This window comes from Schistocerca cancellata, chromosome 9, assembly GCF_023864275.1.
Source record: "Schistocerca cancellata isolate TAMUIC-IGC-003103 chromosome 9, iqSchCanc2.1, whole genome shotgun sequence".
NCBI lineage: Eukaryota > Metazoa > Arthropoda > Insecta > Orthoptera > Acrididae > Schistocerca > Schistocerca cancellata.
The window spans coordinates 403,972,868-403,995,833 of NC_064634.1; the positions used below are offsets into that span (position 1 = coordinate 403,972,868).

General features: G+C 39.6%; 1 protein-coding gene across 3 annotated transcripts in view; it reads right to left on the reverse strand.

Annotated features, from left to right (window-relative positions):
• LOC126100734 (protein sex-lethal-like) overlaps positions 1-22,966 on the reverse strand; it is a 92,012-nt gene that overhangs the window by 35,095 nt on the left and 33,951 nt on the right. For all 3 annotated transcript variants that reach the window (XM_049911354.1, XM_049911356.1, XM_049911355.1), the window contains exons 4-5: positions 17,795-17,908; positions 124-284 (exon numbers count right to left, since the gene is read on the reverse strand). In XM_049911354.1, coding sequence (XP_049767311.1) covers positions 124-284; positions 17,795-17,908 — 275 coding nt within the window. The remainder of the gene's footprint in view (positions 1-123; positions 285-17,794; positions 17,909-22,966) is intronic.

The window sequence follows — 22,966 nt, forward strand, 5'->3', positions numbered from 1 at the left end:
TATGAACAGCTGGAAAACATGAGCAAATGGTGAATCAAAATAATGATTACGATTTACTTGTTATATTCTGCAAAAATGCATTTTAACATCTGTTTATAACTAATGGATCAGGGAGTTTCTCACCTCTGCTTTGATTGAAGCCTGCCTGCCATCCTGCATAATAAGCTGCCTTCTGCTTACCATGCTCTTCAGCAACTTTCACCGTAAGAGGTTCAGTACCATCCTCAGGAATAACACCATTAAGGTTGTTTATTGCCAGCTGAGCCTCTTCACGGCGGTCATACCTGAAACAATAGTCGGTTACTTGTGTCATCATTTCTCTTCAGTTTATTTCAGTATGGTCAGAACAATTGTCCTCTGTCCTAGCAGTCTCGGCATGTTAATCTACACAATAAATTGACTTTACAGCTCTGATGGAAAGATGGTATGCATCATCCCCATGTTACCAAATGTGAGGCTAATCACTCAACACCACAACTATCAAACATGACAACAAAAGGCCAGCTATGTATCCCTTTTACACATGGATTCAATGTACATACAGTCTCAATTGTCTGTCAATCTTACTGAATGAAGGAGGAGGAGGAGATTCATGTTTAACATCGCATCGAGAACAAGGTCATTAGAAGGGGGCACAAGCTCGGCCTTGGGAAGGATGGAGAAGGAAGAAGGTAAGACGTCATGGCCTTTCAAAGGAACCATCACAGCATTTGCCTTAAGTGATTTTGGGAAATCACAGAAAAAGTAATCAGAATGGCAAGAAGCGGGTTTGAACCACTGTCCTCCCAAATGGGAATCAGGTACACTTACTCTGTACTACCCCACACTGTCAATAGTAGACGATGTTTTCTGTAGATGAACACTTTCTGTTCTGTTAAGTAGTTTACAAAAGAACAGAAAATACAGAGTTGCGTTTATAGGAGAAACAAGGGGTGGATGGGACATGTGTTACCCACATTTGGGGAAACTCTTAGGGAAACGAAACTAATTTACAGTAAAAAGTAATGAACCAGGTAATTTTTTGAGAGGGGAGTGAGTAGAAGGCGTACAGGATGTTGATGATGTCATTAGAGACTATGCATCACTACAGTCTTGTTGACAGAACCATACAAATACTTCCCAGGGCTTTAGAAAAGCACTGAGACTCTTAGAAGCCCCTTTAAGTAACACTTTAAACATAATTTTTTTGCTCCCGATTCATTGGTATGAATATTTACCACCCTATAACTCATGGTAGTCTTAGAAATACATAATAAATTCAGCACTTTTATTCATTACTGTTCTCAAAGTGTACATACTGAACGGAATTCATTGTTACGATGTATCTGTGTGTGTGTGTGTGTGTGTGTGTGTGTGTGTGTGTGTGTGTGTGAGAGAGAGAGAGAGAGAGAGAGAGAGAGAGAGAGAGAGAGAGAGAGAGAGTGTTTGTTTGTTTTCAAAATGTGGTGTACTAATATGTGCACCGCACACGCACCGCTTACCTACGGGCTCTCTCATTAAAGCAATACATAAACCTGTGCTGGAACAACTGTAAACGGCCAATCTGACAGAATTTATTAACCCTTTACCTACCATCAGGCATCATGTTTAATATTTTCTCTATTAGTAACTACACATTTTATTTTTATAAAATTTTATGACTTTTCCTAGTTTGTCTAGAGAGTCATAATTTTGGGAAAAAATTATAAAAATTTACCTATGGCTTTTTGTTAAATTGTTGGAGCACATTTCCTTTCGTACAGGCCTTGCAGGCCCATGTAGCTAGAAGTAATTTTTCGACAACCACACCAGACTAGAAGATACAATGCTACAGTGTGGAGAGGAAAACAAGATGCTGGCTATGGGTGGTTTTCTTCAATGTGATCGATGTGTAATGAATGCATCCATAATTAGGATAAAGCTGGCTACCAATAAAAAAAAATTATACATCTGACTTTCATCATCAATTTGGGAAAGAAAGTAGCAGTGGTAAACAAGTCAATTAATTCATTAGTAGCACTGGACCCAGGAAGGGCACTGAAACACCAGCTAAAGAAAGGAGAAGATGTGGATATTCTGTAGGGGGGGGGAATAGAAAAAGTCAAATTACACATTGTAGGTGCAACCAACCTGTATACTCAGAACATTCTGCTACACAAATTCACTATAAGAATAAAAGTTTCATTATAAGAATAAAACACACCAGTGAATGTGCATTTCTTTTTTATTGCAAATTTTTAAAAAATAAAATTATTTTAAATAATATTTATACCTCAAAAATCATTCACACCGTAAGTAGTCAAAGTAGTGTCAATTTAAAAAACCAGGCCTGACTGGTAGGCAATGCTATACAGGTTTTCTGGTAAGCAGAGGGTTAAGAATGAATTAAGTGTGCTTAGTCTGGATTGTCAATTTCACTGGCTACCTTGTTCCTCACTTCCTGCTACTTTCGTGTCCACACAAACAACAGCCTCTAGATTACCCATTACACAACGTACTGTTAATGGATGTCGTAAACTTAAAGCAGCGTATTCCTGACAGGCTACTTTAGTTACAACATCAGGCAGCTCATAGCCCTATAACCACATGTCGAAGTACCCAGCATAATACTACATACTTTCTGTTTGGACCACATTAACTCTATAACTTATCCAGGTAAGTTTAAAGCTATTTGTGTACTGATGAGGTTTATAGTGATGACCATCCATAAACCCAATTAAGGGCTAATATATTAACCTATTAGTGCCATTTGTAACACTTTTTTAAAATCGTTGATTCCGTGACATCAACGAAGCAAGAGTGTTGGCAGCACTGAATTCCGTTCTGCAAGACTGTAAAGATCACTACAATGCAACAGTTTTAACAATACATTTAAATTCTGCGGCGTAAGCACTGTCTGAAGTCGTCGTTTGCTGAATGACGAAGAAAAATGGAGTGCAAGTTCGAGTAAGTATGTTTTACACAGTAACTTACGATATATAATTTGGTTTTTTAGTATGGTTGTGCTTTAAATACTTACATATATATTCGTTGGAAGCTACTGCTTGCTGTGAAATAAATTACGTTTAGGCCGTTTGAACATCAGTGTTGCCATATGGCAACACTAGGCGCTTGTACTCAGTAAAAGGACAAATTTTCTCTTTTTTGTTTTAGAAGAGGTTTCTCGCTTTCTGAGGTGCTGGAGATTCTTTATAGTGACGATACTGAAGGTGATGTGTTTGTTGAGCCACAAAATTATTTTCCAAGAAAGATCGGCGATATTTTGAGACAGCAATAGAGAAGAATGATGGATTATTGTATGTGCAGTGGCTGGACAACTCAGTTGTCACAATGATCTCTTCTTCATGTGGTGCACAAGAAGTTGGCCAAGTCAAGAGATTCTCGCAACTAAAAAAGTGAAATATAATGATTCCCAGACCAAAACTGGTAGCCAAATATAATACATATATGGGAAGTACTGATCAGATGGATCAGAATCTAGCATGCTATCGCATTGCAGCAAGAAGCAAGAAATGGTACTGGTGTCTCTTTACATGGATGTTAGATGTCACCATACAAAACAGTTGGATTTTGTATAATGAAGCAAGAAACCAAACTATTTCTCAGCTTGATTTCAAGAGAGAAGTAGCAACAGTGTACTTGCTTTACAAAAAGGAGCCGGGAGACCATCTGCATCAAGCGCATGTTCCGACAGCCGCATATCAGATTCAATTACCGTATTTACTCGAATCTAAGCCGCACTCGAATCTAAGCCGCACCTGAAAAATGAGACTCGAAATAAAGGGAAAAAAAAATTTCCCGAATCTAAGCCGCACCTGAAATTTGAGACTCGAAATTCAAGGGGAGAGAAAAGTTTTAGGCCGCACCTCCAAATCGAAACAAAGTTGGTCCATTGTAATATGAGACACAATTTAGGTCGAATGAATGACAATACAGCTACAGTAGTTTGGTTCGAGTCGTAAGCTTAGCAGTTAAGCTTTACCAGGTATCCATTGCTATGCATCAAGCGCTCCGTCCGTATTTATACGGGTATCCTTCCTTTTTCACGTGCTTCGTCTGGTTTGAATCGATTGCTTATTTTGCTTTGATCTGATAAGTGCCATTTTCTTTGTTATAGGTGTTTGCGTCACTCTTAAGCTGAAAATGCATTACTGCACTGTGTCATGCATTGTTTGTCGCATTCTGATAGTGCATGTTTACGGCCTGTCGCGGCTCGCGGCATGGCTTGCTTTTGTGCGCGCTACCGCCGCGCACAATTAAAAAAAAAAAAAAAAAAAAAAAAAAGACAGAGGAATCGTCTCATTAGCGAAACAATGGCAAGAGACTGCTATTTGTTGTTACTTACACTGCTGCTTTCTTTGATAATGATCAACAAGAACAAAATAATAGACTGCGTATGATAGAACATGTTCTGAACGAGAGTTAGGCGAAAATTTTTCTCCGTTTGAAAATCTTTGCGGCCGCTTCTTTATTACATCAAATTCTGCACAGAAATTAGAGCCATCTTAGATTTAAAAATCTAGTCACTTGCCGTGCTTCATTTCTGACTGTATCACTATTAGGCATTAGAATAACACGAATATAAAGATGACGCGATACGTATATCCTTCCGCGTTTGCTGTTCTCTCTCTCGAGTTTCGTAGTTTATTAGGCAGACAGGATTTAAATGAGATAGCAGCAAACACGAAAGAATACATGGCAAAATGTTTACATTCGTATTATTCTTATGGTGAAGAGAATACTGTATGTGATTCAAATTTCATCAGGTTCCTATTAGCAACCATCTCTTCTCACAGATAGGAAAAAATTCAGAACGTAGAGTTGGCCATATTGACAAACATCCCAAACAGTCTTGCCAGTCAGATTTTCGTAGCACACTGAAATTGTGCTACATTCGAAGATGATCAATACAGAATTTGTATTTACTTCATTGGATAATGTATGAAAATGCAGTGGTCGAAACTCGCGGCGGAGAAAAAAAGCTCGTCTTCCACTTTTTTTTTTTTTTTAATTTATTTACTGACGCAGAGGTTTTGGCGCCAGTATTTATCTTTGTGCCTACAAAGCATGCCTGCGTAGCGCTACATATATTCGACGGTAGAAGTTAGTTGTGGCGGCACGTACCAACATTTTTCGTAACTTCCGCTTGCTTTGCACTCGATTCTAAGCCGCAGGCGGTTTTTTGGATTACGAAAACTGGAAAAAAAGTGCGGCTTAGATTCGAGTAAATACGGTAGATTTGATAAGACTGACCACCTCGTCCAGCACAGAGAAGGAAAGAAGAAGAAAAGGTGTGCACACAAGGACTGTAAATCTATTGTGAGAACAATGTGTTCAAAGTGTAATGTGGAATTGTGTATTGACTGTTTTATTCCATTCCGTGTAAAATAATGCCGAGTTCAAGATTTGATTTTTGATTATTAATTGTACTGTGTTATAAAGTATCAATTGTATGATGAAGACTGAATAATAAATTTGCACATAACTTGTATATGTAATAAGAAATTTCAATAACCTGCTTATTTTAGTTGAAGTTGTAATCCATATAAATTTAGGTAGTGAAAGCGCATAGCATTGCCATATGGCAACATCAAATATCTCGCTAATAGCGGTAATGACTTTCATCAAAACAACTCTGTTGTGTAATTTATGCCTTTTACGGACATAATAACACAATTTTTTTTTTTAAATCACGAAATAATTCATTTCGGCACTAATGGGTTAAGGAAAATGATCAATATTTGAAAATGCAATTTAAATGGACACATAAAAAGTCTACTCACCAAGCGACACATATACAAAGGTCACGAAAATTCGCTAGCTTTCAGACCCAGTGGCTCCTCCTCCTTGTCTTTTCTTTGTATCCTGTCTGCAAGTCTCCCCTGTCCTGGGGTTCTGGGCGAGTTTCCCAATCTCTCACCATTTCTTAAACCTTGCCAATCCTTTTTCTTCATCCTTCTTCCTTTCCCTTAAACACTTCTGTCAGAAGAAGAAGCCACTGGCCCAGAAACTTGCAAATTTCCTTAATGGGCGCATGCGCACGTATGCTCCTGCTCGCACTTGGTGAGTAGGTTCTTTATCTATCTGGCTAAGACAGTTTTGGAGGAAAGACAGCATTCTACGCCAGGAGATTTATAATAGTAAAACAGAAATGACTAAAAATGCCATTCGATCAGTTGGACCGACAGTAATAAAATAAGGTGAAATAAATAATGAGATCAGTAGATAGGTGGGGCCACACAAGTGTCCCCCGGGCTCTGCAAGCATTAAAGGTGGAAGCACCACCCACTATCTTGGAGCAAGAAAAAATCCAGTTTAGCCATTATTTCATTATCAGCTAGCATCAAGGATAAAGAATCCTTAAGGTCATGCCTTCATCATAGCGCTACCACTAAAAAAAAAAAGTAGGGTGTGTCAGACACAAGGACGAACTGAATCTAAAAGCAATTAACAGAGTAAAAGAACGGTGACGAAGGCAGCTGGCACAGGAGGTAGGGTCGAGGGTCACAAAATATACACTACTGGCCATTAAAATTGCTACACCAAGAAGAAATGCATATGATAAAGGGGTATTCATTGGACAAATATATTATACTAGAACTGATATGTGATTACATTTTCATGCATTTGGGTGCTTAGATCCTGAGAAATCAGTACCCAGAACAACCACCTCTGGCTGTAATAACAGCCTTGATATGCCTGGGCATTGACTCAAACAGAGCTTGGATGGCGTGTACAGGTACAGCTGCCCATGCAGCTTCAACACAATACCACAGTTCATCAAGAGTAGTGACTGGCGTATTGTGACGAGCCAGTTGCTCTGCCACCATTGACCGGACATTTTCAATTGGTGAGAGATCTGGAGAATGTGCTGGCCAGGGCAGCAGTCGGACATTTTCTGTATTCAGAAAGGCCCGTAAAGGACCTGCAACATGCGGTCGCGCATTATCCTGCTGAAATGTAGGGTTTTGCAGGGATCGAATGAAGGGTAAAGCCACGGGTCATAACACATCTGAAATGTAACGTCCACTGTTCAAAGTGCCGTCAATGCGAACAAGAGGTGACTGAGACGTGTAACCAATGGCACCCCATACCATCACGCTGAGTGATACGCCAGTATGGCGATGACAAATACACGCTTCCAATGTGCGTTCACCGCGATGTCGCCAAACACGGATGCAACCATCATGATGCTGTAAATAGAACCTGGATTCATCCGAAAAAATGATATTTTGCCATTCGTGCACCCAGGTTCGCTGTTGAGTACACCATCGCAGGCGCTCCTGTCTGGGATGCAGTGTCAAGGGTAACCGCAGCCATGGTCTCCGAGCTGATAGTCCATGCTGCTGCAAATGTCGTCGAACTGTTCGTGCAGATGGTTGTTGTCCTGTAAACGTCCTCATCTGTCGACTCAGGGATCAAGACGTGGCTGCATGATCCATTACAGCCATGTGGATAAGATGCCTGCATCTCGACTGCTAGTGATACGAGGCTGTTGGGATCCAGCACAGCGTTCCGTATTACCCTCCTGAACCCACCGACTCCATATTCTGCTAACAGTCATTGGATCTAGACCAACGCGAGCAGCAATGTCGCGATACGATAAACCGCAATCGCTATAGGCTAAAATCCGACCTTTATCAAAGTCGGAAACGTGATGGTACGTATTTCTGCTCCTTACACGAGGAATGACAACAACGTTTCACCAGGCAACACCGGTCAACTGCTGTTTGTGTATGAGAAATCGGTTGGAAACTTTCCTCATGTCAGCATGTTGTAGGTGTCACCACCGGTGCCAACCTTGTGTGAATGCTCCGAAAAGCTAATCATTTGCATATCACGGTATCTTCTTCCTGTAGGTTAAATTTCGTGTCTGTAGCATGTCATCTTCGTGGTGTAACAATTTTAATGTCCAGTAGTGTAAGAGGCAATTGGAGACCTTCAGTTCTTGTAGTTTGCACTCCTTCATTAGAGTAATACACTTCGAGGATTGGGGAGGGAGTTTCTACAGCATATCTATTGATTTCTGTCCCATTCAGATAATTCCTTCATGGTGCGTCGTTCTTTATTTTGTCTTAGATGTTTACCCGAAGCACTGATGTTTACAGCACTGCATGGTGTGGGGCAGGGGCCAAAGGAAGGGGGAATTCAGCTACACATTGCAGTGGTAAACCATGATTTTGGCCTCCTCTGGAAACGAATCCCTGACAAAAGTGAGGATGACTGCTCGAGTGTCACCCTTGTAGTTTGGCAGTCCTCGATGTGTGAATCTGATTCCTCACTTCTCCAAATGTTCACACAGTTCTTTGTGTATCTGCAGTGTTACATCTTGGTGAAAAGTTAAACTCTGTCCCATGATTAGGCTCTTATGAGGTGCAATTGTAACAAGTACATCACTAAGTTGTTTACAAGAGAGTAATGCCTAGGACTGGGAAGGATTTGCTGTCATAGTTAATATGGAACCACTTTGTACTTTACTAAGGGAAGAAAGTTCACCAAATATGTTTTCAGTATTCTCCACAAAGGGCATTTGCTTAGTACACAGAAAGGGCACCACTTGTTTCGGATGCAAACCAGAAACTGAGGGGAGTGAGTGCAAGTCGTTTGATTTTGCTTCCCTGCCACGGAGTGGTCAAAGAGAAAAGGTTACTAGGATCACAACAATCTGCACAGTCTGTCAATAGAGATTAACGAAGCCTTGCAGCCACAAGCAGATAATTTCTGTCTTCTTACGATGTCTGCCATGATACTGCCTATTCTGAATGAAGGCACACAGTCAAAGCAAAGGCCACCTGGCTCAATGGTCGGTGTCGAGAGACATGATGTCCCCAGACAAACAGACAGACACTGTGCCCCCAGACAGATAAGACTCCTTGGCATGCCCAGGAAAGTGAAAGATCGGGCAACAGTAGTGTGATCCCTGCGTGGTCATGACACTGTGTCCATGTGAACTGCCTATCATGCTGAGTATTGGGCAACATTCACTGTATGGCCAGGACTTCTATAAAAAAAATTTAGAAAAACTGGAGGCCAAACCCAGATGTGGAGACTGAATATAAATTAACAGATATACATGGGGTAAATAAATGAAGAAAGTGGAAAAAGTCATAATCTACATCCTACAAGCGAGCCAGGTTGTCATTAGGGAGTAGTCTGAAATAGACCCATTCAGAGAGGAAAACTGATGCACAGGAAAAGAAGTTTAGAAATGAATTGGTATCCCACATGTCAGCCACACACACAGAATTTTGAGCCCTACCAACACGTAATGTACTTGTAAGAACATCATTTGGTACTTTAAATATTTCATACACATGTCAGGCTTTTTTGCCCCCAACTGTTCATATAACAAGACTCAACTCTACAGTTGCAAGGGGATATTGCAGGCTGCCACTTTTAAAGATTCTCCGGGTATGGAATTATGTACTTAAAAGTTACAATATGGTTAGCATGTAACAGATCAAACTATAGAAAATATTACAAGAGAAATATTAAGAATTACAGAGGATTTTGAACTTATCAGGGAGTTTAGCTGTGATTTTAGTTTTGAATGCTAACTATTTACTCACCTACTTGTGTCATGGTGCCTGAGGCTAGGTACAGGAATGAACTTATGTTGTGTAGCAACTCAACTTTACAACTCATTAGTGTCGTTCTGCAGTTTACCATACTGTAAACTTACCTTATTACTTTATTAATAGAAATGCTCCCAGATAATCCATCTCTCCGAGACACCTGCCTTACGTCAAAACGCTAAAATGAATTTAGGCCAGAAAAAGGGATTGTTAAGCCCACAAGCACAAACAGAACCACATGATGCTGCCTCTAAATGACTGTCTCTGGACCCAAAGCTCAATGAGCCTTCATGCAAAACCATAAACTCAGAATATGTCCCCTGCACATTCAACACGAAGCTAATACTACCTTCATCTTCACAGAGAATGTGAGCTTAAACTTACTTGTATCAATAACACTCTTAAGTTACTTTCTCTGCCATGCGGGTCTTGAAATAAATTGACTGGAACCCTACCTCTACTACTAGGTTTCACGGCACACACCCTGGCAGCAAGAAGAATGTTACGCATTAATTGACCGCACTACACTGCAACCACTGGGTCATCTGTGATTAAAAATACTGATACAGAGAAACTAAACGATGCAAGGTGAAACATACAACGTAAGCATACGTACTTTATCAGGAGGGATCCAAGAGTCTTCAATGCACAGTTCCTTTCCCAAGCATATAATTTGCAGATTCAAAAAATATCTGAAAGACAATGAAGCACATGGACTGAATCAGAAAGCTAACAGCTATTTGATCTGCTACTTTCGCAATTGCAGGACAAACACACTACAAGGCTATTGCGTAATCTGTGTGATCCCTTGGATAACTTCAAGACATTGGTCTCCACTCAATTGCCACTGCTGAGTGTCCTCTCTGAGTATGTGTCCACCTTCTCGATGTGACACTCAGGGATCCACATGCTATATCTTTCATACTTCATCATTATCATGTCTTGATACCACTTCAAGCGTTTCTAAAATATTTCACAGACATCAGCCTTAATTAAGCTATTATCACAAGGTGTATTCCGATTTTAACAATTGAAAAAAATAACCAGTTTCTACCTCACTCTTTTGCCTTCTACCATCACCCAAGTCGGACAGACAAGTTCATTTACTTACTTGATGCATGTGTTCGCAAATTTACCTATGGAGTGAGCATGCAGATCCACAGAACAAGAATTTTGTCACCAATAATGATCAAAAAGTAAGGGAATTTTTTTTATTTCATGGGCTTTGTGCTTCCAGTATTAAATTATTATTATTATTATTTTTATCTTTATCACCCTGTTCGTACACTTGTTCCTGATGTATGTTAGCATTTAGATTTGCATTCAATTTTGCTTCAATAATGGAATGAAGTGCAGCACCATATTCGAAATATAGACTTTGGCCTTTGGCGAATATACTATGAGTAAGACAAGAGTTTACGAATGGTATAAATATTTTTCAAAGAGGGTAGAGAGGGCACTGAAGACAACGACCACCCTGGATGCCATAATGTATCAATTACCGACAACAATGTGGAATAAGTGAAGAAAATGGTTCTTGAATATTGTCGAACCACCTTATCAGAGTGGTTGCTGATGATGTCAGCATATCCTATGGCTCATGCCAAGTATACATTATATGAATGTGTCAGACATGTCTGAAAAAACAGACATCACACAGTATCTGCAGTTGTGAAACATTATATGTGAATTGAAGGGGGATCACTGCTGTCAGCTGCAGCATGAGATTAAGTGGAATCAGCAGTGATGAGTGCAAATGTGTACTAGACCAGGATTCGACTCTGGGATCTCCTGCTTACTAGGTAGGTGCGGTAACCACGGCACATCTGGGACGCAGCATTATCTAACTGCGCAGATGATCTCGACACACCTCACGGCCTATCCACACTCCCATCAAGCGCCATCTATCCGCAGTCCCTGTCCACTATACTCCTGTTCACTACTCAGAGATTCCCACAAGACGTCTGATGTATTTGTGCATTTACAATTAAAAAGTTGGATCCATTGCCCAGCTAGGCTTATCAATCATATGAATGCATGGTGTCTGTCCTTTCCAACATGTCCAAAATAACAGATACCACACATACACATAACATATAAATGTCTCAGATGGCGCAATGATTACCACATCTGCCTAGTACGCTCGAGATACCATGTTTGAATCCAGATCCGGCACACATTTTCACTCATCATCACTGTTTCCGCTTAATGTCCTCCTGCAGCTTACAGCAGGGATCCCCCTCAATTTACATATCATGCCAAGCAGTTTCTTTGGATGTTTTGGGCATGAAACATGTAGCAGCAAAGTTTGTTACAAAATGGTTGAATTTTGATGAAAAACAACGTCACACAGACACCGCTCACAAATTGCTGAATGAAGTCGACAACAATCCAGAACTTCTAAAGAAGCGATGAAACATGAGATATGGGTATGACATTGAAACCAAGGCCCAATCCTCCCATTTTATTCAATTGTAATGGGACAGTTCATAACGAGTTCCTGCCTTATGATCGCATGGTCAATAAGGAATACTACCTGGAAATTGTGTGCCGTTTGCATCAAGCAATCCGAAGAAAATGACCAGAATTGTGACAAAATAATTCATGCAAATGGCATCACGATAATGCTCCCACTCACACTTCAATGCTTGTTCATGATTTTTTGGCAAAAAACCAAACTGTTATGTTGCCTCAGCCACTGCATTCGTCCTGTACGGGGGACTGCAACTTCTTTCTACTCCTGAGGCTGAAGAAAACTGTGAAAGGACATTTTGAAATCTCCATTATATTGGAGCAGGTAACCATGCCCTTACTCAAGTTAAGGGTGTTACGCAAATCAGCCTCAACTGGGCCTTACATCCCAGAAGCTTAGATATTTGGTTGGAATTAGCAGTTTCAACTAAAAGTGTTCCATTACAAAGTCGTTTGAGATTTTCCGGAGACCCAGCAATACCTTCCAATGTCTTGTGAATATAGAAAGGTGAGATCTTCTCAAAGGTTTCCCCTGTTCGCTTGATTACAATGAAAGTGTTATGGCACACTAATGCCCTGTTACTATGATTCGGAGATTCCTTTTCGGGAGGACTAACCAACCAAGCTCTCTTTGAGGAGTGGGTGTAGGTACTTCCTGATGGTACACCCATCCCGTTAGCAGTAGTTGTTTGATGAGACCGTTCTACAGGGATCCCTTGAGATGCTAGGGAAACAAACCATCAACCAAGGCATAGCCCTACATGCCTGAGCAAGCCTTGTACAACTGGGGAGTGGCAGGTGCCCCAGAGGTTGCTCGCTAGAGACCTCAACAGCCATTCATCTAATAAGCACATAGCACACGTTGAGGTTGAGGGTGTTTTTATGTACGTGTGTACCTTCCTCGTGATCCAGGCAGTGAAGCCAAAGACCCCCCCCCCCCCTTCCCCCAAAACACAACATTCTACCACTGCGCCGCATGGTGGTCACTGAAGCATGCCCAGAGTTTACAGTGACAGAGCGCTGGCGGCCCTTACCAGTCCCAAGTTAAGGAGCCCCAGGGTTTCGAGCCCGTACTCAGTAAATGAATGCTGAGCCCCCAGAGGGGGGTCAAGAAACTGAGCACAACTCGAAGACGTTCCACAGGTGACTGACAAGAGGACTGGGCTTACTCGTTACACTGATTTAGTTAAAATTTATTATATAAGCAGGGTTTGGCCTGAAACAAAAGTAACAGAAATTGGAGCTCGAGGTGGCCTAACATTAAAAAAAAATATCTATTTTGGGGTGAATCAGGTGAAGTGCGAGTCATATATGTTAGTATAGTTTCCAGTCAGCGATTGGCGCAATGGAAAGAGAAAAGAACGGTAATCCAAGAGTCTTGGGACTGAGCCACTATGTGGAAACTTTCCTTTATTTTCAATTTTTATGTTACTTATACTGCAAATAAACATAAATAATAATCAGTATATTGTATTTATTGATATTATCATGAAAGTCGTGGGGGAGGGGGGGGGGGGCGGGAAACACCTGGGATTGCAAATAGATTTCCAGAAAGAAATTGTAGGCTGTACACGATGACATTGTACATAAAGTTAGATATGTTTATTACTTTACAGCTGCTAATTTACATGTGCTGGAATGATATTCAATGTAATTTATTTGCATACCCAAATTTTCTTTTGGTTTTCCTTTTCATGCCTTTCACAAAAATATTAATAAATACAACATACTGAGCATTATTTCGGTTTATTTGCAGTGTGAATAATGTAAAAACTGAAAATATAAAACAAAAAAATTCAGTATAGGGACTCAAGCTGAAGACCCTCAGATTACCATCCTGTATTCTTTCCGACGCGCCAACCGCTGCATTTAGACTACACCAACATGAGGTCTCGTGCCTTACGTGACCTGTACAAAAACTGCTATTTCTTCTAAACACTAGGCCATCTGGAGCCACCACTACTCTCATTTTCATTTCTGGCCAAGTCCTGTACATACCATAAATTTGGACAAAATCGGTGATGAAGAGCAGGCACAATCACCTTGTGAGTACAGAATTAATATGGAGCCTCGGTTTTCATAGTCTTAACTGCAGTTTCATCATATCCATGGAGCTCTTCACTCTATAGCATTAAATACTTGATTTAATTTCACCTTTGTTCATTTCCTCTAACTACATGTGATAAAATAGTCCTGGAAGACCAGCTTTTAAGAGTTATGCATTTTTAACTGTAGAAATAAAATTTTGATTAAACCTGTCCAGAACTGACAGAAAACAATTATTAAATATTTTACACAATTCTGATGGATCACTAACTGTTTCATTCTCAGAGCTTACCGTATTTACTCGAATCCAAGCCGCACTTTTTTTCCGGTTTTTGTAATCCAAAAAACCGCTTGCGGCTTAGAATCGAGTGCAAAGCAAACGGAAGTTCTTAAAAATGTTGGTAGGTGCCGCCACAACTAACTTCTGCCATCAAATATATGTAGTGCTACACAGGCATGCTTTGTGGGCACAAAGATAAATACTGGCGCCAAAACCTCTGCGTAAAAAAAAAAATGTTTGTCAATATGGCCAACTCTACATTCTGAATTTTTTTCTACCTGTGAGAAGAGATGGTTGCTAATAGGAACCTGATGAAATGTGAATCACTTGCAGTATTCTCTTCACCATAAGAATAATATGAATATAAACATTTTGCTATGTATTCTTTCGTATTTGCTGCTATCTCATTTAAATCCTGTCTGCCAAATAAACTACGAAACTCGAGAGAGACAACAGCAAACGCGGAAGAATATACATATCGTGTCATGTTTATATTCATATTATTCTTATGCCTAATAGTGATACAGTCAGAAATTAAGCGCGGCAACTGACTAGATTTTTAAATCTAAGATGACTCTAATTTCTGTGCAGAATTTGATGTACTAAAGAAGCGGCAGCAAAGATTTTCAAATGGAGAAAAATTTTCGCTTAACTCTCGTTCAGAACATGTTCTATCATACGCAGTCTATTATTTGGTTCTTGTTGATCATTAACAAAGAAAGCAGCAGTGTAAGTAACAACAAATAGCAGTCTCTTGCCATTGTTTCGCTAATGGGACGATTTCTCTCTCTCTCTCTCTCTCTCTCTCTCTCTCTCTTTTTTTCTTTATTTATTTATTTATTGTAAGCGGCGGTAGCGCGCACAAAAGCAAGCCATGCCGCAATCGGCGACAGACCGTAAACACGCACTATCAGAATGTGACAAACAATGCATGACACAGTACAGTAATATATTTAAAAAGAAAGATGATGAGACTTACCCAACAAAAGCGCTGGCAGGTCGATAGACACACAAATAAACACAAACATACACACAAAACTCTAGCTTTCGCAACCAACGGTTGCCTCGTCAGGAAAGAGGGAAGGAGAAGGAAAGACAAAAGGATTGGGTTTTAAGGGAGAGGGTAAGGAGTCATTCCAATCCCGGGAGCGGAAAGACTTACCTTAGGGGGAAAAAAGGACAGGTTTCACTGGCACACACACACATATCCATCCACACATACACAGACACAAGCAGACATTTGTAAAGGCAAAGAGTTTGGCCCAAACTCTTTGCCTTTACAAATGTCTGCTTGTGTCTGTGTATGTGTGGATGGATATGTGTGTGTGTGCCAGTGAAACCTGTCCTTTTTTCCCCCTAAGGTAAGTCTTTCCGCTCCCGGGATTGGAATGACTCCTTACCCTCTCCCTTAAAACCCAATCCTTTTGTCTTTCCTTCTCCTTCCCTCTTTCCTGACGAGGCAACCGTTGGTTGCGAAAGCTAGAGTTTTGTGTGTATGTTTGTGTTTATTTGTGTGTCTATCGACCTGCCAGCGCTTTTGTTGGGTAAGTCTCATCATCTTTCTTTTTAAATATATTTTTCCCACGTGGAATGTTTCCCTCTATTATATACACAGTACAGTAATGCATTTTCAGCTTAGAGTGACGTAAACACCTATAACAAAGAAAACAGACCTTATAAGATCAAAGCAAAATAAGCAATCGATTCAAACCAGACGAAGCACGTGAAAAAGGATGGGTACCCGTATAAATATGGACTGAGCGCCTGACGCATAGCAATGGCTACCTGGTAAAGCTTAACTCCTAAGCTTACGACTCGAACCAAACTACTGTAGCTGTATTGTCATTCATTCGACCTAAATTGTGTCTCGTATTACAATGGACCAACTTTTCTCTCCCCTTGAATTTCGAGTCTCAAATTTCAGGTGCGGGTTAGATTCGGGAATTTTTTTTTTTTTTTTTCCCCTTCATTTCGAGCCTCATTTTTCCAAGTGAGGCTTAGATTCGAGTGCGGCTTAGATTCGAGTAAATACGGTATTATGTTATGAGTACTCTCTTTCACAGATGACTAAATAGTTTCAATTTTTTCAGAGAAATATCTATTCTCTTAGAGTAATACTGTACATTCTTTTAGCTTGCCTGATGACATTCTTCTACATTCTGCAGTGAAGTTCCATAATTTGTCTATGAATGGCTTTCATACTGATACAGCTCCAGTCCCCTTCTATATGATGTTCTAACATAATTTGTTATCCAAACTGGTTGCTCATTAGCACAGAATATCTGCCTGTATTTTTCTTTTTTTAATGAAAAAGAGCTGTCGAAGAAAGTGATAAAGGTTTGTACAGATGTATTACATTTACTGTGCAAGCTGTCTATATTGCAGACTAGCGAAACTATCAATTTCCGCAGCTGCAAAATATTTGTGGGAACTGGAAATATTCCCTAATATCCTTCTGCCTCCCTCTCTGTCTATCACCTCCTCCCCCTCCCTCTCTATGTCCATTTCCTACACTTCCACCCCCCCCCCCCCCAAATACCTCTGGCCATTCTGGCCGAAAGCTCAATGTGTAACAGTCTTCCACCATATCCATCTGCAACTCACCATGACATTTCTACAGTGAGTAGTAATCTATCCTTTTCATAATATTATTGATATTCCAACCTGGTCTTTCTATAATAGTGTATAAATAGATACAGATTTCTTACCAAGTTCACCTTTTGAGATTGGCTCCAAATATCTGTGCTGCACATGGATTCATGTATCTAAGTGTTTTGTTTGCTATTTTGGAACACAACTTTGTCTTGATTCCTTTCAGCATTTCTACCTGTGTATCATGATCGGAGAGGCTGCTGTGCCCACCAATTAGAGAACAGTCTATGAAGACAATGTCTTTGAGGGTGAAAACTGTATCCAAGAACTCTAGTTGTAAAATAAACTTTCTGTGCCGGGTTGGTAAGATTCAAGTAAATCCACGAAGATTCTTTTCTCTGGAATATCAGTTTATATTTTGTGTTAAACTCCCCACATAAACTTACTTTCATGTCTTTCTTAAGGAATGAGTGTCACACAGCACAACATCTGGAAGGAAAACACTATACTCTAAACAGGCTGATCTGTGGTAGTCAAAAATTAAAAGTTTTATCCTTAAAAAATGAAAATCTCCGGCTCGACCTTCAAATATTTCCTCTATACTCTGTTTCAGTATGCCAACTCTTTTGAACTGTCATGTGCAAATGCAATACTGAAAGTCAAATTAAGAAAGTAGAAAACAAAAAATTGCAATGATATAGTCTTATCATGCACACATAGGACCAACTCAAACAACAACATACAATGAACAAAGCATAGATACCTACTGTTTTGCCCTTTAAACAATGCAAGTGTATTTAAATGTTTCTGCAAGTTTGCAACATGATACCTGTTACAGTACTTCACTTACCTCACAAACGCAACACCTCTTGGAAGTCCTGTTATTTTGTCTTTAAGTAAGTTCTTCTGCACAATTGTACCATATTTCCCAAATAATTTATCCAAGTACTCCTCAGTAATGTTTCTGAAATGAGGAAGAACACTACTGCTGAACGACTGAACGAAGAATCATCAAAAAAGAAACAGAAAGTGAGTGCAAAGAAATATAGCTCTATGTTCGCCATACACACACTCCTACATAATACCCTTTTAGTACCTCTTACTGATCAAACAGTAATTTAAGCATCTACCGTAAACCTATGAGTAAAAGCATCACTGGTTTCATTAAAAATTAAACAATAGATACAGGCCTTTCAAATCAAGGTAACACTTCCTTGACATTAGTGGCATCAAATTAGATCAGTCAATGAAACACATTACACTTTATGAAATACTAAAAATGTATACTTTTAGTACATCTGGGATTGTCATAAACATAAGGCTAGGGATAGTAAGAAATTATGAACACAGATTTATCATCAATTACAACCTTATGGACAGGTAGCAACCACTTGTGTTACTTGTATCTCCTAACTACATTGTTAGCCATCAAACAATAATACTTCACACCATGATATTTGAATGTAAGGGTTCTGGGATCTGAGACTTAACAGTTATATAAGGAGCAGTAACACGAAAATAAGTCAGATGGAAAAAAGTAAGGAAACTGTTTATTGTTTCAAAAGTAATTGCTTTAACTGTCTACATTTGTCCCACTGTGACACAAAACGGTCAATGCCTTAATGGAAAAATGTTTGTGGTTGCCTAAGGAACCATGATTGTACCCTGGTATGCAACTCTTCACCCGAATCAAATGGACAGCCACAAATGTCTTTCTTCATGTCTCAAAAATATGAAAACCACATGGGGAGAGAACAGGAGTCTATGGAGGATGGATATGGGCTTCCCAGCAAAACATCTGCAACATTGCTGAAACAACAGGCACAATGACTATTTTCTTTTGCTGCAAGGCCCCACTGCTTGCTGACTTTCTGGAACACAGGGTCACAATTAATGCACAGCAGTACAAGGACGCTTTGCAAAAATTGAAGTGTGTCATTAAGTCCAAACACCCAGGAGTATTAACAGATGGTGTCATTCTGTTGCAGTATAATGACCACCCACATGCAGCCAAGGCTATTTCCAACTCTGCTGCAGAAGTTTTGTTGGAAAGCCGTTATACACACTCCATACAGTCCTGATCTCTCTGCATACAATTTCCATATTTTTGGAACCTGGAAGAAAGACATTTGTGGCCGTTCATTTGCTTTGGATGAAGAGGTGCAAGCCTCGGTACAATCATGGTCTATAGGCAACAGCAAACATTTTTCCATGAAGGCATTGACCATCTTGTCTCACAGTGGAATAAATGTATTAACACTTATGACAATTACTTTTGAAATAATAAACAGTTTACTTAGTTTTTTCCATATGAATAGTTTTCACTTGACTGCCCCTTACATAAATGCATTGCTGCTAACAATAAAACCATCATGCCAGACTAGTGTTAGGCACATGCCCCATCATCAGCAGCAGCGTATGCATTACAGAAGACAAAATTTCTTTCAAAATACATTTATCGCTGGTTTATAGTGATTTGTATTGCTTAATGTGACTGCTACTTCTTCATATAATTTAGCTTTCCTCATACATTAGTTTCTTATCATGTACCAAAGGCATTAGGTAATAACAGTCATATTATTACCGAATTATATGACAGTTTTAATTTTGGATGTCAGTGGCAATGCACTTAACATCTAAGAGGTAAGAGAGAGGGAAGAACGAAAGAAGGAAACAACAGAGGGATGAATGAGCATAGGAAAATGATGGGAGCAGATATAATAAGGAGAATAAGTAAATGAAGATGAGAATATGGAAGAGAACAAGTGTTAGGGCTGGAGAAACAACAGGATATCTAAACCCTCACAGCTATTGCTTCTAGTACAGTAAGCATTTTAATGCTCGAATAAAAGATAGTGATTTCCAGAGAATCATGTTCCATGTAAGACAATGCAGCATCTTTTGCCACCTGTTGGTATGATACAGTAGCAGTTTGAACTGACAAGGAACTTTCTCCTCTGCAGCCTTGAAGACTACTTCATACTCAATCTCAACATTAGAAATGTTTTCTCGGAAGTCATCAGAGGTCACAAGAGAAACATGGTTCTGTAGGATTGGAGCTAGTCTTTTACGTTTGCTGCTGTTATTCATCAGATTTTTAAGTCTCGGTGATGGTGCTGAAGCTTCATTTTGGGCTACAATGCCCTGTCCTCTGCCTGAGAATGAATAACTCTTTAACCATTTGAGCACCACAGGCTTCTGCCACAAACCACCATTTTACTCATTTTATTTCAAAGTAGCAGTGCCTTTAGTATGAAACCACCAATGTTACTAAAGTCCTAAATCAGGCTTTAGTAGGATCAGTTGTCTCATATTAAAGACACTAGTACATTCAAAACAAAATTAATAAAAAATGGCTCCAAGCACTATGGGACTTAACATCTGAGGTCATCAGTCCCCTAGACTTAGAACTACTTAAACCTAATTAACCTAAGGACATCACATACATCCACGCCCGAGGCAGGATTCGAACCTGCGACCGTAGCAGCAGCGTGGTTCCAAACTGAAGTGCCTAGAACCGCTCAGCCTCAGCAGCCGGTCAAAATGAATAAAATGTTGGTTTGCAGCAGAAACCATTGTGGCTCAAAGGATTATCAGTCTGCAGTTCCCTGGTCGTTAGCCACTCAGCAATCCTCCGATCTGAATTTTTGTCAACTAGAGTATCCTGGCAATTACATTTGCAGATAAAGGTGCTTCCAGCAACAGTACTTATCATGGACTGTAAATATACAGACATTAGGAGTGGTCAATTTTATTGCTGAGTCCAATGATTCTATAAAGTAGATGGATTCATTAGGCCTACTTGAAATGCTTTCTTTGTATGACCTGGAAATAACCTTTAGCACATTCTTAGCTATACCAACTCATTTTCCTTAATGTTTACATCTAGTGGAGGGGTACTTTACGGCCACCACCAGAAATTTAAAAAACACAAATTCCTTTAATTTTTGTTGATTTTTATTCACAACACACCTTTTAAAGTTATACAAGTGTGTAATAAGAGTCCTGAACCTGAAAATACGAACACAATATTTATTGCAAAAAGTTGCATTCACTACTAAGGCTTCAACTTTTGAGTAAAGTTTTACTGGAATATTTAAAACAGTTACAGGATCTGATATAAGCAATCATTAAAAATAATAAATATTTTGAGTACCAGTACTGTATTGTCTCATTTTTGGTTTTTTTATTATGGCATAATACCATACATGCTATAAGTTGAAAACATGCTCTTTTGAGCCGACCGTGGTGGCCGAGCAGTTCTAGGCGCTACAGTCTGGAACCGCGCGACTGCTACGGTTGCAGGTTCGGATCCTGCCTTGGGCATGGATGTGTGTGATGTCCTTAGGTTAGTTAGGTTTAAGTAGTTCTAAGTCCTAGGGGACTGATGACCTCAGAAGTTAAGTCCCATAGCGCTCAGAGCCATTTGAACCATGCTCTTTTGAAATACAGCAAACAGTTGAAACTAGCCAATAGTGTGGAATTAAACACTTGGTTTCAAATAAATTGACTGCCTCAGCGGAAAAGATTAATAAACCCATATTTCTTTAGCAAAACCGACAAAAATAACTTCATTGTACTGCAAGGCGATTAACGCTTGACTGAAATTGCCTCCCGAGGCAGATACCCCGGTTTGCTCCCAGTGAATATGGCAGCTTGCGCGCGCCAGTATAATTTTTCCGGGTAGCATCTTGCTGCTTGCTTATACAGCTAACAGCCATACGTTTGTAGCCAGAAGCGCATGCATGTGCTTGGGCTCACTCGCAACTGCTCACACGAATCTAATGTAAACAGTTTTGACGTCATGCTCATCGGAGGCAATTCGTTGTTATGAAGCATTGCATAGTCTTCCTAAAGCCTTTGACACATTTTTCTACTGGCAGACGCTTGTAGGAGTACTGTGTTATGTTGTGTACATGGCACATTTCCTTTGCAACTTAAGTTTTATTTTATTTTTTTCCCTCGTTCATGTTTTATTGCTGCAGTATTATTCTGCAGTAGCAGGATGCAGTTATATCCTTTGTCAGAGTATTATTTCTTACCAGTCAAAATTTAAAAAAAATTAATTGAAAACTAAAACAAAACAAAAAGATACCAGAATTCTAAAAAATTCCCGGGTGTTTCCTGGTTTTCTACCGGATGAAAAAATTCCCGGGTTTTTCCCGGATCTCCCGGGTCGTATACACCCTGTCTTAGCTTCATCCCAATATAGTTCCAACTTCATGACATAGCTAAAAGTCATAGAAGATACAAATAATTTATTGTCAACCATTCTGGCTATGGCTACCCCTCCGACCACCCCAATCCGCCACCCTCACACCCTACCTCCCTCTTAATTCCTGACATTTACAGATAATGGTGTGCATTCGTGTATCACAACTGAAGAAAACAGGCAGTAGTAAAGGAAGCTGCAAATACTGAGGCTGCAGTACCTTAAAACCTTCCTTTTCTCTAAGCATAATATTCATTTTGAAACATTCAGCTTCTGAAGAACCTTCTACTTACCAGACATTCAAAACGTCATACACCTTGGTGAGAATACCAATTGTTACATTAAGTTTGTGAATGTCTTCTCATTATAAGAAAATATCAAATAAACAAAAAGCTGACACTGAAAACAGAGCATGGTATCTGGAATACAAGGACAGACTTCCAAGATAGATGTAGTACCCCTCATTTATGTACTGAGGCAGCAGTGGAAATGAGAACAGAAAACTTAAGTTTCTCATTATTACTATTATTATTAGTCATTCCTTGCTGAAAATCATCATAGCTCACAATTCAAAAGTTAGTGTTTGTCCAGTAATCTAGTCACTTCAGTTGGACAAAAATTTTAACAGCACACTAATTTTAAAACTTTCAGTAGATAAATATGAAAAAAATTTCAAAGGAGCATTCATCCAAGTTGGTACAAACTTCACTCTGCATCCAGGTTATAGTCAATGGCGTCATGTACAAAACATCTGCAAGTTATAAATACATAGGTAGAAGAGTGACAAATACACAGCTAGAATAAACAGCA